Source organism: Camellia sinensis, chromosome 5, assembly GCF_055761805.1.
Source record: "Camellia sinensis isolate YWXY chromosome 5, ASM5576180v1, whole genome shotgun sequence".
Taxonomy (NCBI): Eukaryota; Viridiplantae; Streptophyta; class Magnoliopsida; order Ericales; family Theaceae; genus Camellia; species Camellia sinensis.
Genome location: NC_138965.1, coordinates 22,243,084 through 22,261,787, shown reverse-complemented (window position 1 = coordinate 22,261,787; position 18,704 = coordinate 22,243,084). Strand labels below are relative to the sequence as shown.

The 18,704-nt window shown below is 37.7% G+C and overlaps 2 protein-coding genes across 3 annotated transcripts; one reads left to right on the top strand and one right to left on the bottom strand.

Annotated features, from left to right (window-relative positions):
- The first annotated feature begins 1,435 nt into the window (after positions 1 to 1,435).
- Positions 1,436 to 17,969, top strand: LOC145790473 (uncharacterized). Of its 2 annotated transcripts, none has more exons than XM_082868373.1 (2): positions 1,436 to 3,784; positions 4,168 to 17,969. In XM_082868373.1, the coding sequence occupies exon 2, from the start codon at positions 17,099 to 17,101 to the stop codon at positions 17,837 to 17,839; it is 741 nt and encodes a 246-aa protein (XP_082724499.1). In that variant the 5' UTR covers positions 1,436 to 3,784; positions 4,168 to 17,098; the 3' UTR covers positions 17,840 to 17,969. The 2 variants fall into 2 exon arrangements, with proteins under 2 accessions (XP_082724499.1, XP_082724498.1); XM_082868372.1 differs by having other exon boundaries at positions 1,437 to 4,756; positions 4,801 to 17,969.
- On the bottom strand, positions 10,819 to 11,403 carry LOC145791262 (uncharacterized). The gene has a single exon (XM_082871603.1). The coding sequence runs from the start codon at positions 11,401 to 11,403 to the stop codon at positions 10,819 to 10,821; it is 585 nt and encodes a 194-aa protein (XP_082727729.1).
- Positions 17,970 to 18,704: the final 735 nt, after the last annotated feature.

Genomic DNA, 18,704 nt, shown 5'->3' with positions numbered 1-18,704 from the left:
ACATAATTATCGATATCTGATTAACATAATTTTTAATAAATATATAATACTCAACGGATTTTATATATTAACAGTTCAAATTATTAAAATATGACACGTAATGGGTCTTCACAGACCCAATAACATTATTTAATACGATCAAGGGAAGCAAAACCGGATTTGAAACTCGAATTCAAGTTGAGCTTGCACTATAAAGCAAAAAATGTGTCTATCTCATCTCAAATTCGATATGATCCGATATTACACCTCCAGTTTGTTTGGCAGGTTCAATTAGTATATATTTTTTATTTTTTTTAAGTAATATTATTTCTTTATTTTTTATATATATTTTTAATAAAAATTAAAAAAATATATTTATTTAAATTATTTCAAACAATCAAACTACTCCCATTTTTCTAAACTATTGATTTTTTTTAAAGGAATTTAACCTTTTTTTAGTAGTATAATTATTATATTTTAAAAATATTAAAATTTCAAAATTACTCATTGATTTAAAATTCAAATAGTATAATTTTTTTAGGAATATTAATTGTCACAATTATACTTTTTCTGTATATTAATGTTAATGAATTTAAAAGAAAGGCAAAATAAAAAATTTATATTATTTTAGTCTTTGATTTTTTAAAAAGAACTAATATTTTGAGATAATAAAAAATTAAATAAGGGACTAATATTTTGAAACGAAAGAAATACAGTATATCAAATCTAGTCTTAAAAATATTTTTAAATGCCAAATCCGCCTACTTAACTTAATAAATATAAGCTATTAATTTTTTTTTTATTTTTATCTTGAAGGGATATTAAATTATTTAAATCATTTTAATTATTACGTGAATTTGGAATATTAACAAAATTTAATGGTAAAATCAATGTGATCTCTTAACAAATCTTTTAATATAAATTTTCAAAAAAATTATATATATATATATATATTTTCTGTTTTTTATAATTTTTCATTTTATTTTATAATTAAAATAATATAAAATTATAACTAATATCTATCTTCTATTTATATTTATTTATTTATACTATTATAAAGTGAACACAATTTCTGGTGTCCTGAACAATTTCTGGTGTCCTGAAGCTTTACTCTCCTCATGCCATGTGGCAGTATTTTTTATTTTTTAAAAAAAAGTTAAACAAAGAGATGGGCAAGGCTTGAACCCATGACCATGGGTTTAAGTACGAAGACTCATACCACTTAAGCTAAGTACACATTATAATATTAATTTCATTATTATTTTTTTTTATTCCTACTTAGTTAAATTGCACACACATCTTGTATGCCACCCACTAGTTTTATAAATGGGTGAGCTAGATTGGACTCGGCTCTAACTTTCTACCTCAAATTCAACTCGAATATTAAATAAGAACAAAATTTAAACCGAACCCAACTCTAACTTAAATATATTTTTTTAAATATTAAAAATTAAAAATATTTAACTGTGCATTTGTTTGGGAAGTGGTTACAGGGTTAAAATAGTTCAAAAAAATAAAATAAATTAAAAAGTTAATAAAATTAAATATTTCATCAAAATTATAATCATTTTATTTTTTCTTTAACAAAAGTTAAAAAAAAAAAATCAAAAAAAAAATCATAAATAAGACAATTTTAACCCGGACTAAAATAACCAAAAAAAAAAAAAAAAAAAACTAAAAAATAACCCATATCCCAAACTAACGGTGTACTGAGTAGGTTGGATTGGACCGGCATCGACCAACAGTTGGATCGCATAAAATTCTTCACATCAACAAACCAAAACAGCAAGTGATGAAAACCAAAGGACTTTCATAATCTCTCTCTCTCAACATCCCTCTCTCTCTTTCTCTCTCTCTCTCACTCACTCATCGCCGGCGGTGAAATTTGGCAATTGACATGGGTTTTTGAACTGCATGAAGAGAATAGGAGTGAAGTAACTGGATAGAGAAAAAAAAAAAGATTTGTAGTTTTTTTTTTGGTGCGGTTAGGTTTGTTTGGGTGATTTTAAACACACAAACCCTAATTTTTTGTCATCTTGGCTGTCTTTTTTCTTTTTACTTGAAACGGTATGAGTTGATGTGTGGTCTAATGGAAAGGGCTGTGGATCTCTTTCCAATAATGGGTCTGTCTTTGGTTTCAGATCTGACTCTTCAGTACTTAAGAGAAATATATTATATATATATGTATTTTTTTTTTCATATTTGGTGAAGAAGATTGATAGTGTTATGATTTTTTTTTTTCGTGGGTGCTGATGAGTCATCTAAGTAATGAGAAAGAGATGACAGAAGAGAGAGATTTGACTGACAGAAGAGAGTGAGCACACTACAGGCAATTGTATAAAAGTGTATATAATTGTGGGATACGTGTGTTCACTTCTCTTCTGTCAGTTTTATGGTTTCTGTGTCCCACATTATTACTCTCCTCTCTCTCTCCATCTGTTTCTATGAGTACTTTCATTATCTTTTCTTTAGAAAGAGCAAAGGAAGAAATCCAGATATGGTAAGATCTTGGGTGTTACATAAAGGTTCTAGGTTCGAGTCTTTTGGAGTCACTTATTTGGGCAGCAAGCTATATAGTTAGTAGGATGAATTTTTTAGGCATAAGTCTTGGAGCTTGTTTGGGGTGTATTATATAAGTATATTTTTTTTATTTTTTTATTTTTTTGAGTTATATCATTTATTTATTTTTCTGTATATTTTTTTTTGTAGAAAATCAAAAAATATTCATATTTAGATAATTCAAAACTAATATTAGAACTGTGTGGGTTTGAAACTCTCTTTGTACGAGTTGGTAATTTACTGTGATATGGTTGGATCTGAATTTTTATTTGTATTTGAGTCTATGACTTATCGTTATATTATTAAATGACTTTGCTCGCCTGTATGTGTTTGCCACTCACTACTACATGATTAAATTGTTTTATTCACTGATATATGATTATTCACCGATATATGAGATCAGAACGGACCGCTACATAACTAAATGATTTTATCATGTAGCATCATCTACAAATGACCTCTAGTGCCTTGGTTCAATTAACAGGTTAGGCCTTTTAAAAGCAAAGGAAGATGAAGGGGGTACGTAAGGGGAGAGAGAGAGAGAGAATAGAGACACTTTTTGAACATATATGACACATTAAGCTGCCAGGCCACAGTGCTATAGTACTCACTTGACACGCACGATAAAATCCTATGCTCATCCTCTCTATCTTACTCTCACAATATGTATGTATAATTATATGTATATGTGATGTTTTGTTCCTTTCTTCTGATGCTATATGTGGGGGACTTTGGGTTGCAAATGGTAGAAAAAGAAGATTTCAGAGCTGCTTATATTGTAATACATGTATGTATGTTCACTGTCTTTGCTTGGTTTCTTTACCTTTTTCACTCCTCTTATTTCTGGTTCTTCTTTCATAATTAAGCATAGAAATTAGTTTGATTTGCCAAGATATCTTTCTCATTTTGTGGGTTTTTATTTGTGACTGACTGCAAAACTGGTTTTCAAATAATTTATTATGAGAAATGTTGGAAATTTTGGAAACTCATAATTTAAATTTTCAAAATCACCTGTAATGTTGTGGTAAGAGAGTTGGGTGTTATATAATTGAGTGTGTTGACAAATAAAAATTGACAGTTATTATGTAATATAGGTCAAATTGTGATAACTTGTTAAGGTTTTCAAATACTTTTAAAGATCTCTTTCTTTGTAGTGGTTTGTGTTTGAATTGTTTTTGGCAGCACTTATAGCACAGTGTTTGAGGGCGCAATACCCAGCTTCTCTTGTGTTCACTTAATCATCCAGGTAATCATGCTGGACTTCCCTCATATATACTTCATTCTATTTTTGTTTATTTATTTATTTATTTTTAAAATTTTTAAAATTGTACTTTTCTTTTAAATATTTATTGGGGGGTTAAGGGATATTGTCTCAGATTTTATGTCTACTTTTGATATTGATTTTCAAACTATAATGGCGTATTAGTTTATTGTAGAGATCAAGTCATTGCACAAGGATTTTTTAGATTATATTATAGAAGGATTAAGCAAAAATTAGATGGATGAAAGGGATGTCCTTTTGTCTGGTGTTCCAATTTGGATAATGGAGATGATACATGTCTTAGGTTGTCTATTGTTTATCTACTTTAATTTGGTGTGTTACATCCATGTACCCCTTTTCCCTTTCAGGAGTTTGTCTACCAGATTTGAACCGATACATAACAGGACTCAGCCGATTCTGTTGTTATTTTTTTTTGTCGCAATGGTATATCCATCTATATAGGTGTCAGTTCATAAAAAATTAATTATTTACCAGCCGATGCAGTATGTAACACTTTGCTCCATAATTTCAACATTACACTAAGGTGCCTAGACCGCTAACATCGACTATTTGAATTGACATTTTTGCCTATCAGTGCTATTTAATGATTGGTTCACTAAACTTGTCTTATCCCTCATCTCACACATCCATTATTCTCTGTCCATCTGCTATCTCATTCAAAATACTTAATCTAATTTCAAAGAGGCCAATGCCTGAACCATTGTAGCTGCATGATGCACGCTAGTGTTAATGAATGCTAGCGCCACAGCAAGGCAACGCCATTGCGTGTCATTGTATGCCTTGCATATGCACTCTAGTGCCATCACCACTAAATGCCGCCGCAGTGCCACTGTATTCGCTGCATCACTGTTTAGGATGTAAATTTCACAATTTTGTCGTTTTTGGAAATATTCTATTCCCATATAACTTGGTCTAGATGAATCTGATTTTGCATAGGTTTCTTTCAGTATATTTATTTCTCATACAGTATCCGAATTTAGGTTTCTTTCAGTATATTTATTTCTCATATAGTATATGAATTTGAGCCTAACTCGAATTTGCTATTTTTGATAATTTTCTTATTTACTTCAATTTTGTTGCGTCAATTAAGGAACTGCCTTCATTCGATTATTCCCTAGTCAGGTTATGGTTTTCCCATTATAAACAAGGGTTGTAAGCCTCTACAGCCAGCTTAGTTGTTTGATAATATACAATTTTGTTTGGGAGAATTTCCCCCCTATGATTCTCATAATATTTGGATTCAACAGATTTGTAAACGAATTGTGAGGTTCTTGTTGCTTTGAATTTTGCTCTTCACGTTTTCTTGTTGCTTTAATAATGGACCTCTCCAAAATTCATATATAGTTTTACGACAAGAGTTAGCGATATTGCAAAATACTAGGCTAATATTATGATAATCACATGGTTTGTAAAATGTCCTAGGATTTAAATCTAGACCTCTACTCTTCTCATGTCTTGAATGGCGCATGCCATATAGACAGTGGCGCATACCATAGCTAGCCCAGCTCGTGTGCCATTTCGTGCAAAAGCATAAAGTGCATGACAAAGCGCGCACCACTCTTAAGATGGCTTGAACAAAAAGTAGAGTGGCATGTGCCACTTTTTTTTTTTTTTTATCAGCAAAAAAAGAAATTTTATTGATGAAAAAACAAGAACAAGGTACAAGATAAAATACATCAATAAAGGAAAGAGAAGTGCAAAAGCATCACAGTGGGCTAAATGATCCTAACTAGGTTGGCACCACAGAGCTCACCCTATCATTTGCTAGCACCCCAAAGTTGGTGAGAGACCAACGGAAAAAAGAAGAAAGAAGAACCAACCAACCAAAGCTAACTCCTAAGCACATCTGCCAAGCACTGCAGCAGATGGAGAACTACAACTAGACCAACACCCCAAAGATGGTCCATGCCACTTAACACGTGGCATGGACCATCTTGTGTGCTGCACATGACAGTTTGTGACTAGTACTTTCATAATTCGACCAAAAATTGTCCAGACTTTATGCCCAAATTCATACCTCTTTCTATGTAATTAGAGGCACTATTTAGTCATTTTGGAGAGAAGCACCTTAGTGAGAGGCTTGATTGACATTTGGGCTAGTAATCGGTGAGGGAAAGAGGTAAAATTCTCTTTTCTCTTGCCTCAATCTTATCAACATCTATCCAAACTTTAGAAATGAAACTCCCTTCACCTCTAAACAGTACCTAAACATCTTCTCCACCTCAAGCTTTGAAAAGCTTATTCAAGTCTTCCAATCAAGCAGGCCTTTTTCCAAGAAGTGATCACAATTGAGGGAGCACCATCAACAGGCAAGGCTAGCCGCTTTGCTATGAATGTTCACACTTGTATAGTTTTAACCCGTTTTCTTAGCTTCTACTAGTTCCCTTGTTCATTTCTTCGAAAAAGATGCATAGATAGTTGCTTGAAAATGCATGCTTTCTATGCTTGTATACTATTTTAACATGTATTGTTAGTCTTATTATTATTGCTACATAGTAGTTTCATATCTCTGAAGTTATCCCTCTTTGCAAAATAGATGGGAATCTCGCATTTTCAAGAGCATTTTTTAGGCTAGTTTATTTTGTTTGTGCATGATCCATCTCGTGTAGATCATATCTCCAATTTTGTATCATTTGGTTCAAAATCTCACCATGCAAGTGCATGTTTACTTCATTTTCACCGTTCCTCATCTATAGAAGTAGTTGAGGCTAGCCTTTGTATGAACATCTTTTCTCTTTGATTTTTAGTTGTTTTGTATCTTTATTTGCCACTGTTAGACACTTTTTTTTAGCTTAGAAATGTAGCTTTGCATGCCTAGTAATAGGCTAGGAAAGCCCTTCGTCTAACTCTTTTTAATCCATTTGAATTTATGCTATGAAAACTATGATGTTGCTCACTGTTTTTACTATTTAGTTGCTAAATGTTGTTATTCTTTAACACATAAATGTGATTTACATTCTTAGAAACATGTTAAGAATTTCCCTTAAGTTTAAGATTATATATATCCATTTAGAATATCTTGCACCATGATTTCTGGTTTACTCGGTTAATCTTTACCATGCTCCTCCTTACTCTTATTCTTATAAGCATTACACTTTTAGAACTAACACGTTTGGTCAGCTTTGTTTCTTCCCTTCTTTCCTTCATTTCTTTCACTATCTTCCATGTAATAATAAGTTTACTGCTTTGAGTTCTTTGTTGTAGTCCACATAGACATATGGGGTCTTCATTGTCCTTCTAATGTTATTTTTTATTTTTTTCGATAATTATTCTCGGATAACATGGTTATTTTTAATAAATAGCAATTTGAGTTACTTGATATTTTTTTTTCTCTATTTTATAATCTATTTTATAAAGAAACTTTGACTCAATATGGTAATTGCACTAAAGTTTTTTTTTTTGGTGATAATGTCTTCTAATATATGTAGTTTGTTTTTACTAATTTTTGTGATGACTGGCATCATTCACCAAACTATTTGGGCTCATATCTCTTAGCAAAGTGGTATTGTTGAGAATAAGTATATATCGGCATTTGTTTGATGTTGCTCTCACCTTGATGCTTAATATTGATTAAGGGTAAATTATATTTTGCACCTCTGCAGTTTACACCAAATTCTACTTTGACCCCTATACATGAAATCGTGACAGTTATCTTCCCGCACTTTTGATCAAGTATCAATATCCCTATTTTGTTACTCTACCGTATAAGTATTTAACAGAATTCAATAATGTGATAAGCATATGACTACTAAATGAGGTCAAAAGAGAAAAATCACCATCATTTCTTGTCTACACACATTTTATCTCAAAATTTACATCAAATTATGACTGTATTAGGCTAAAACAAAACATAGATTGTAAACAATTAAAGAGATGAATTAGGTTTTGCATAAATTGAAATCACAAAACTCTATTTTTTTACAGTAACATAGTTTTTTTTATCCATTGCTCTTCCTTCTTTTTTTTTTTGATTTCTTTGCTGCCTTTTTTGATTTCAAAAATTCTATTTTCTTACATATTTGTTCCAATTTTCAACATGTGAACACACACGTACATACATATTGTATTATATAACTCTTATGTGCATATCTTGTAAGACAAAGTGCGTATTGGTGGGAAATGGAGGTGATTTTTCTCTCTTACTTTCATTTCGTAGTCACATTTTTATCACATGACTAATTTTGTTAAAGATTTAAATAATAGAGTAACCAAATGGGGTTATTGACACTTGTATAGGGATCAAAGTGGGATTTGACCAGAAGTGTAGGAGGTTGACTATTACGATTTCATGTGTAGGGATCAAAATGTGATTTAATTAAAAGTGCAGGGAGTTAAATGTTACGATTTCATGTATAAGGACCAAAATGGAATTTGGTGCAAATTGTAATTTGCACTTTGATTAATTATATGTTGATTGTTGTTTTGGCTAATCTATCAAGATAAGTTATCTCATTGGACTTGTAAGTGTTTTTTTTTAGTACTCATGTGCACAAAAAGATTATCAATTGCGTAGGGTAATCTTATCATTCGTGTCTTTTATTGTTTTAATATAAATAACAAGTAAATGTAAAGGTTAGTTAGATAACCTAAACCTATTCTTTTGATTCTTTTTTCTTTTTCTTTTCTGATTTCTCTCCCTAAGCCTAATTCTCATACTATACAATGTATACATTTCAACCGGGACAATAAAAGAAGAAAGCATGAAAGCCTTGGAATCATTATGAACCCAGGAAAGGAAATACATAAGGAAATCAATGATTAAATGAGACATCACCTGTCCAAACACCCTTCAAAATATGAACATACTCTTTATTTCCTACAACAAAACAGATTAAATGATAGAATCTAGGGATACCTAAGGGATGGATTTTCATAGGGATCGGGAATTTCTTATGTGGGAATCCCACTCATTATCTTGAGTTCCACACTTTTAATGATAACTGATGAACTCAATTCTCATTATAAATATCGAAGATACAAAGTGTATTTATACAAGAGGTACCTAATTGACTTAACAAAGCATAACTACTTCTAACTAATCACCAAGTGATACGAAAAGTCAGTTGGAAGGTGTAATTGTCAGTGAGCCTTGAGCTGAAGTTGACCATGATCTGGTACTAAGGAAGCTGTATGAGCTCTAGCTGAACTTGTAGCTGTGATTGCAGCTGAATGAGTTGCAGCTGGATGACTTACTGTAATAGGAGTTGCTTTAATATCCTTATCAGCCCCCTTCAAGCTGATGGGAGAGGAACGGACCATGAGCTTGGATTGAAGAAAATGAAAATGAGATGCTGACAAAGGCTTAGTAAATATATCTACAATCTGATCAACAAAGGGAATGTATTTGAGAACAAGCTATTTGCCAGCAACCTTTTCGCGAATAAAGTGACAGTTCACCTCAATGTGTTTGGAGCGTGTGTGAAACACAAGATTAGAGGCAAGAGCAATTGCTGATAAGTTGTCACACCAGAGAATAAAGGGAATGGTAGTAGGAATAGAAAGATCATGAAGAAGTATTTGTAACCAGCTCAATTTAGCAGTAGCATGAGCAAGAGATCGATATTCAGCCTCAGTACTAAACCCAGAAACAGTAGGTTGTTTCTTTGCAGACTAAGAGATGATATTGGAACCAAGATAGACACAATAACCTAAAGTAGATTTACGGTCTATGAGGTCACCAGCCCAGTTAGAATCAGAGAAGGCTTGTAAGGTGAAAGAACTAGGATGAAAAATCAGACCATAAGAGAGAGACCCCTTAACAAATCGAAGAATTCTCTTGACCAAAGCAAAGTGATCATTTGTAGGGGCATGCATGTATTGACATGCTTGATTGACAGCTAAGGAAAGATTTGGACGAGCAATAGTAAGATATTGCAGTGCTCTAACCAAGCTGCGATATAACTGAGGTTGAGCAAAAGGAAGGGAAGCAACAGGATTGAGAGGATGTTTCATGGAGCTAGGTGTAGGACAAGATTTACAAGAAGTCATGCCTGCTTTGACAAGAATATCAGAAGCATACTTCTGTTGAGATAACAAAATAAGAATTCCCAAGAGACTGAATTGAAATTCCCAAAAAATAGGAAATGTCACCTAACTCCTTCATGGCAAAGGCTGAATGCATATGGTGGATAAGTGTTTGAAGATGAGAGGGATTGCTGCCAGTAAGGAGAATACCATCCATATACACAAGAAGAATAGTAATAGAGGTAGAAGTTTTATGGATAAACAAAGAATTGTCACAATAGCTATTGACTAAGCCTTGGGAAATCAAAAATCTGGAAAAAGTAGAATACCAAGCTCTGGGAGCTTGTTTCAACCCATAGATAGGCTTCTGTAATCTGTACACAAGTTGAGGGGAAGAAAAATTGACAAATCCTGGTGGTTGTGTCATATAAACCTCCTTATCCAATGTACTATGTAAGAACACATTGCTAATAGCTAGTTGCTTTAATGGTCAGTGATGATGTAAAGCAAGACAAAGCAAAATGCGAATTGTGGGATGTTTAGCTACGGGAATCTCTTATGCCAAGTAATCTCAGATACAGGACTAGTAGTAGCAGAAAATAAAGCATGAGATAATGATGCAGGAAGAGCATGCACAACAGTAGTGGAAAATGATATCAAATGTGGAAAGTGATATAAGCCATGAACATTATGGCCCTTGTGCAGTCCTGGATCACAAAGGAAGACTCATCAAATGTAATAGTGCAATTATTGTCCTTGGTGAGTTGATGCACAGAGAGAAGATTGGAGGAGATAGGAGCACGCAAAAGTATGTTAACCTTAAAGGAAAAATAAGAAGTAGGTAAGAGGCCTTTACCTGTATGATGAATAGGAAGAGACTTACCATTGCCTACAGTGATCTGATCAGGTCTTTGATAAGCTTGATACATGTTGAGATTAGAGAGATCATGAGTAATATGATCAGAAGCAGCCGAATCAAGGTACCAGGGAGAAGATTCAGTAGGGACAGTGGACAGAGTAAAAGCCACAAAAGCTCAAGGAGAAGGATAGCCACATGAAGTGGATGCTGGAGCAGATGGAGAAGGAAAATTGGAGGAAGAGGATGGATGGAAGTTTGCATCCAGTCTATGCCAGCAGTCTATTGCAGTGTGACTGCTTTTATCACAAATTTGGCAAATTAAGTTGGAAGAGTAATAACGACCTCTGCCACGAGAAGCAGATTTGCCACTACCGATACGAAAATCGCCTCTAAAACCACCTCTAGAGCCTTGAAAGGATAAGCGTCCTCCTCTAGAAGCAGTACTAGACGAACCTCGCTGGGCAACATAAGCAACTGAAGGCTCATGAGAGTGTGACTTTCTTTGTTTAGCTTCAATGTGAATCGATTCAGAACTCAAAAGGGATGTTAACTCTGCCATAGAAATAGGCTCAATACGTGCTCGAATAGTGGTTTTAAGAGCATCAAACTCATCTAGTAATCCATTGAGAGTGAGAAGTACCAAATCTTCATCAACAGGAGAGGAAGCTAGAGTTAATTGATCATAAAGTTCTTTTATCTGAGTCAAATACGCATCTATTGACAGTGAGTCTTTTTTCAAATGAGTCAAGCAATTCTTCATTTGATGAATGTGAGACCTAGATAACACTGTGAGTCGTTTACAGAGAGCATTCCAGACCTCATAGCTATGTAGCAAATGAAGAATAGAAGAAAAAATTACTGGTGTGAGTGTAGCTGTTATATAGCTTAGCAGATGAGTATCAATTTTGTTCCACTGTGCTCAATCTGGATTGAGAACTTCAACACCACTTGAATCTTTGATTTGCAATGGTGGACAAGGAATTGATCCAGTTGCAAAATCTAACAACTCAGTTGCACGCAATAGATTTTGAAACTGACTGCGCCATATAAGAAAATTTGCAGAATCAAGTTTAATTGTAATGAATAAACTACGATTAGAGATCAATAGATTGAGATTGGGAGGTAAAGAAGAAGATAGAGATGAATCAGAAGAAGCCATGGATAGGCCAGAGTTATGCTCGTGAGAGCTTCAGAGATGCTTTGATACCATGATGAAAAACTGAACTCAATTCTCATTACAAATGTCAAAGATACAAAGTGTATTTATACAAGAGGTACCTAACTGACTTAACAAAGCATAACAACTTCTAACTAATCACCATGTGATACGGAAAGTCAGTTGGAAGGTGTAACTATCAATGAGCCTTGAGCTGAACCTGACCATGACTAGGTACTAAGGAAGCTGTATGAGCTGCAGCTGAACTTGCAGCTGGGATTGCAACTGAATGAGCTACAGCTGGATGACCTGCTGCAATAGGAGTTGCTTCAATATCCTTATCAATAACACACGCAAAGTATTGCTCTGAATAGAAAATCTTCGTAACTACCTACCAAGTAACACTTTTTTTTATTTTTATTTTTATTTTTTTATATGACCACCTTTATACTTGGGTAAAGAAAACACATCTCAAGTAGGGGTGGGCATTGTATCATGTTTGTGTTGTATCATCTCGGGTTCGACTCAGAATTACTTCAATACTAACTTGACCCATTTATTATTTCATGTTATCATGTCGTGCTATTTTCGATCCATGTTCTGTTCGTGTCGTGTCAAATTTTTTTACTATTAATTAAAAATATCAAATACATGAAAAAAAATTTAAAAATTTCTTCACAAGTTATATTTAATGAAACTAATTTCTATTAAATAAAAATATTTATAAACATATTTGATTTTAACTTAATTTATAAAAATTATATTTTATTATTATATTTTTTACTAGATTAACTCAAATAATAGACAAAAAAATACATTAAGGCCTCGTTTGACATGCAACACTTTTAACATAAAAGTCAAAAAGTTACTAAAAAAAATCAAAAAGCCTATAATCTACATCAAAAAGTCAGATTTCATTTTCTTTATGTTTTTTGCATATCTTTTCGTAAAAAATCATAAAAGTTATTTTAAACATACTAATTTTTTTACCACATATTTTAGCTAAAAAAAATCAAAAAGTTACTAAAATAGCGTGTTTCCAAACGAGGTCTAAGTTCAATTAAAAGTAAAAACAAAACCTATATTAAAAAATTTAGATGTAAAATAAATAGCGTGTTTAATTAAAAGTAAAACAAAACCTATATTAAAATAGCGTGTTTCCAAACGAGGTCTAAGTTCAATTAAAAGTAAAAACAAAACCTATATTAAGTTCAGTTACCTACTTTTTAATAATTTAGATGTAATCACGTAAGAGATTAAAAAATATCATGATACTCCTTAGTGGAAATAATATTAAATATGTAATTAATTCTTCATTATACGGGTTACCGTGTTAATTTCGTATTATACAGATTTGATACTACCTTGACATGTTTAATATTAGTCAACCCTAACCTGCTAATTTCATATACAGTTTAAGTCATGTTATTGTGTTGTATCACAAATTACCACCCCTAATCTCAGTTAATCCAACGGTCTTTTCTTCCCTCACCATTCCCACAAAAAAATATCTCATTATTTTCTCAATTTTATTTGTCACACCCACCAAAATTTTAAATAAAGACAACAAAGGCAAATAGTAGATACAAATATTTGACAAACTAGATTCAACTAATTAAAGTTAAGTGTTCCCTATTCGAAAGTAAAACCCTCTTACACCATCAAACCTCTTACCAATCTTTTCTTTGATCACGGGTTTGAAAAATTCTTATACCAGGGGCCAATGTTTTGAAAGCTGAACCGGTGTGGGTGGATCATTAGTTTAACCGTTGACTCAAACCAGATCAAACTATGATGTCATAAACATATTTAAATTTATATATTAATATTAAAAAATAATTTAAAATTATTTCAAATATATATATAGAAGCCTAATTTTTTTTCATAGTCTTTTAAACATCCATCACCAAAGACAAAAAAAAAAAAAAAAAAAAATCAAACAAAAACTAAGTTCTCAATTAAATTTGATATTTATTTAAATTTATTTGACAATTTTTATAATTTAATTTCTTGCAAAAATAAATTTTATGTGTGTTGAATAAATAAAATTTACTATATTGAATGTCAAAAATCCAATTGGTTCTACGTTCGAATCCCCTTGCCAACAACAACTATTAAAATATCTTCATTTAAAATATTTTAAGACATTTTTTTTTACATAAATAAAACTAGTCTATACATATATTTTGATGTTGATATTTGTTAATGCTATTCGTCCCAGTAAATGGATCAGACAGGTCTAAGCTCCTCTAGCCCGTATCCAAATGATCAAGCCCACCAGATAACCTGCAGGCAAGTTCAACGGGGAACGGAGTAGTCCCCCAGCGAACTCTCCGACGAGCAAGTTAGGAAGAGAAGCAGAGTATATGGGAGAGGATTCGAGATAGAGAACTTAACCTTTTTTCTTATCTACAACATTTGCTTATATCCTTTGGCAATTATTTCGCTGTCCCTTCCGACCTGCTCTCATTGCCGAAAGCCTATGCTGTAGCTCGCCTTGCTCAGGGTGAGGGGGTCCTGTTCCGGCGGAGAGGTGTTGTCGTAATAAATGCTGTGATGGGCTGCATTAATGGTGATGTGCAGTGTCAATAACTTTGCAGATCTTTGTCTGCTGATGTGGGTCATCCTTCTCTTGCCGTGTGTCTGAATGTCATTGGCTCTTTGTGTCATGTTGGACTCCAGCTGTCCTGGACCTCGTCAGTTGGGTTATGTACTGTGCTTCAAGTGATGGGCCGTGGGTGGTTCATGGCCTTTATGGGCTTATACACATCAGTAGTCCCCCAGTCCCGAGTGCAGCTTTAGTCCAATGAAGGGATTATGAGTGACATAGATGAGTGTGTTAGGGATTGGCAGGATGGAGGTCGACCGGGAAAAAGGGGGGGCTGACCGCGATGAGGGCCGACCGCGATGTGGACCGACTGGGAGGCCGATCGTGAGGAGGGCCGACCGGAGCGCTGACCGAGGGGAGGGTCGACCGCGGTGTTGGCCGAGCTGGAAGGCTGACTGCGGGGAAAGCCGACCGCGATGTGGACCGACTAGGAGGCCGACCGCGAGGAGGACCGACTGGGAGGCCGACCGCGAGGAGGGCCGACCGGAGGGCTGACCGAGGGGAGGGCCGATCGCGGTGTTGGCCGAGCGGGAAGGCTGACCGCGGGGAGGGTGAGGTGGAGGGGCGTGGGGCTCGAGACGCGGTGGGCCACGTGGTGAGTTGAAGTGGAAAAGACAAGGTAAGGGGAGGGGGCAGTGGATCGTGGACCTACACGTGGCCACATCCCGTAGGGGGGAAGATTAGGCGTTGGATCAGAAATGAAACGGTAAGTCATTATGGTTGTTGAAGAGACAGTTTTGGCGGATGATTTTGAAAAGTTTTCAAACTGGCGGAAATTAATTGGGATCCTTGGAATACGGGCAAACCGTGGGCTTTTGGCATTATTCGATTTACCTACCTAGTTACGAAAAATTAAAATATTCCAAGTGTGAATTCCTTTGTTGCTCACAATACACCTCTGCAACACTTTTGCGATTTCCTTGCTCCTGCCGCCGAAGCGATTCGCAAATATACCACAGAAATGGCCGAAGAAGGGAGGGCAATTGTTAGGGTGGACCCGCTTGGAGATGACGATGCTGTGGAGCTAGCGGCACAGTATAGGACAGAGAGAGTGGGGGAGCCGGTGGTACGACCCCGCGGTTCCACCATGATAGCGGCGCCAAAGCCAATCAGCCAGGCGGAACCAGATCATTGGCATACGAGGGCTGACAAATCCACAATTACTGGGACAGAGTTGGAGGCTATCCGCGAAAAATACCAAATCCCTGGGGAAGTGGAGCTATTGCTGCTGACATCAACGGAAAGGCCGTCCGACGCCAGGCCAGGGGAGTTTTCTCTGTATGAGGAAGCTCTGAAGGGTGGGTTGAGGCTGCCGCTGCCGCAAGTGGTGGTGGATGTGCTCAACCGTCTGGAGGTAGCACCGGGGCAGCTAATGCCCAACGCATGAAAGATCCTGCTGGCCTGTGCAAGTGCCTGGCCGAAAGCGAATGGAGGGGAGGCCATGACAGTGGACGAATTCTTTGCATGTTATAAGGCCTCGGGGCAGCAAGAGATGTGGGTCACTCTGCAGGCATCAGCGGGGAGAGGGTTAGTGGCGGGGTTACCGTCGTCGATCAAGGGGTGGCGACCATGATGGTTCTACGTGTCTGCCAATGGGGGGCTGGGAGTGCGCATCGTTTGGAAAGTACCCATCCGGTCGGTGGAGCCGAAACTAGGGACAGCTGCGGAGGGGAGGGTGAAGAGGGTGAATGAGTGGAGGGAGAAAGAAAATGCCAAATGGGACGAGCTCGTGCAGCCGTCGACATTGTTTGAGGCGGGGTTGGGGCCGAAACCAAGTAGTGGGGACCTCGACCGAGTAGAGTTGGAGGTGAGGAGAAGGGCTCAGGAGGCGGAGGATCAGGCCATTCTAGCAAAAGCCCAACAATTCAAAGAGTCCCAGGCCAACCGACCACCAAAACCGGTTGCGAGGGAGAGGATTCTACCTCGCGCCAAACCCTTGGGAGAGAAAAACTTAAGCGATTTTGTGCCACGGCCACCCCCAACAGACCCTTTGAAGGAGAGGTCTTTGAGGGAGATGGAGGCGTTGGGCGTGGGGAAGAAGAAGAAGAGGGTGAGGCGGAGTGAGGAAGTGCCTGCCCAGAAGAGGAAGAGGGAGACAGGTGCAGAGGAAACTAGTGTTGGTAAGGGGGAGAAGTGGAAGGGGTCCCGGGGAGGGTAGGTGGCCCAGAGGCGGTGGAAGTTGGTTTAGAGGGGATGGAGGTTGTGCCAGTGGTGGCGACGATCACCGTAGGGGTCGCAGAGGCCGCCCCCGAAGGGCAAGTGGGGGGTGAGGCAGCTGGCCCAGAGCCAAGCAGGGAAGAATAGCCCGAGGGGGGTCCTACACCTCAAGCAGGAGGGGTCAGTCTAAATACGGCGATTTACCATGCTCGTGCGGTGGCAGGGCGGCTGGAAGGGGAAGAAGGCCCGGCCAGGGCGGGAGCAGACCGCTTGGTAGGGGTGGTAGAAGAGGCAGCCTTACGCTCGGCATCCAGATTCAACGAGGCCGAACTGCTAAGGGGTTTGTACTCCGCTCAAATGGAGGTAACCACCTTAGCGGGGGCTCTGCTGAGGAAGGCGGGGGCTGCCAAACTCAAGGCAGATGAGGCCAGGGCTCAGCTTGCCAAGTTAAAGAAGAAGAGTGCAAGTTGGGAGAGTGCCCATACTGAGTTGTAAGCAGTTAAGGTGGAGCTGGAGGACACACGCCGCTAGGTTATGTCGCTCGAGTTCCAGCTTGTTGGCGAGCAGAAGAAGGTGGAGGAGGCCCAAAGAGCTTGCGCCGTCGCGGTCGAGCGACATGAAGAGGCCATGAGTAGTAACGAAGAGCTGGTCAGGCAAAAAGATGAGGCCAATGGCAAAGTGGGCGATCTCCAGAAGGAGCTGGAGGGAGAGCGCGCTAAGGCAGTGGAGGAGAAGGAGAGGCTTCAGAAGGAGTTGGAAGTAGAGAGAGTGCAGGCGACGGCAGAGAAGGAGAGCCTGAAGAAGGAGTTGAAGGCAGAACGGGCAAAGGCTGCGTCAGAGAGGTCGGCCCTGCAGAAAGAGCTGGACGAAGAAAGGGTAAAGGCAGCCTCTGAAAGGGCAGCTTATCCCGATCTGTGCGTCGCAGCGGTGGAGCAATTCAAAGGGTCGGTCGAATTTCAGACGGCGGTTGATGCCGCGGTTGCGAGTAGCCTGGCTAGGCAAGAATCTGGGGGGGGGGGGGCGGGCCCATCGAGGACGACCGCTGGAAGCAGAACTAACGCAGAGGTTATTGCAAGCTTCCAGCAGTCCGACTTTTATAAGCATGAAATGGCTGAGTACTGGGACAGTGGTTGGAAGATGTTCAAACATAAAGCCGAAGAGCTGTTCCCAGGCTTAGACCTTAGTAGTGTAACGATTGGTGAAGACGATGTGGCCCAAACCCCCCTGGATGAGGGCATTGAAGAAGAAGACCTCCTCTCCAGTGGGGAGGAGTAACTGGGGAGAAAGAGACACTTGTTGTTTTTGTTTTGTTTTGTTTTTTTTTTTTGTAATGAATATTTGTACATGAACTGCTGTAATGAACTTTTACACAAAGTTGTGAATGAATGAAATTTCGTTTGATTGTCATTTGATTGTTTCTGTTTGTGTATCTGAGATGAATGAAGCGTGGGCGTAGTGTGCATAGAACTCCTGGTTAATAAGAGTGAAATTTAAACTTGTAATAAAGACTGAATGCAGACTAAAGTTGAGAACGCCATTATGCAAAGTGAGACTTAAAATGATAAGCCTGTGAACTTTTTTTTAAAAAAATGATAAGAACGTCTTTGGAATTTGACTAAGTAAAGAGTGTTGTGAAGACTTAGACCTGGAATTGTGACTAAGTGTGACTATTAATTCCACACGTGTGAAGTTTTGCATGGGTGGTTTTGACCGAGCCCAATATGTTAGGCCTGGCCGAGTGCTTCACGCTCAGTCCGGATGGGGTCTTCAACGCTTGGTCTGGCTGAGTGTGTTAATGGTCGGATTGCCCAAGGCGGCTCTTGCTCAGTCTGGCTGAGGCATTTAGTGCTCGGTCTGGCTGAGGCGTTAAGTGCTCAGTCTGGCTGAGGCTTGTAGTGTTCAGTTTGGCTGAGGCTTTTAGTACTCAGTCTGGCTGAGGCTTTTAGTGCTCAGTCTGGCTGAGGCTTTAAGTGCTCTATCTGGCAGAGGCTTTTAGTGCTCGGTCTGGCTGAGGCTTTTAGTGCTCTGTCTGGCAGAGGTTTTAAGTGCTCAGTCTGGCTGAGGCTTTAAGTGCTCTGTCTGGCAGAGGCTTTTAGTGCTCAGTCTGGCTAAGGCTTTTAGTGCTCTGTCTGGCAGAGGC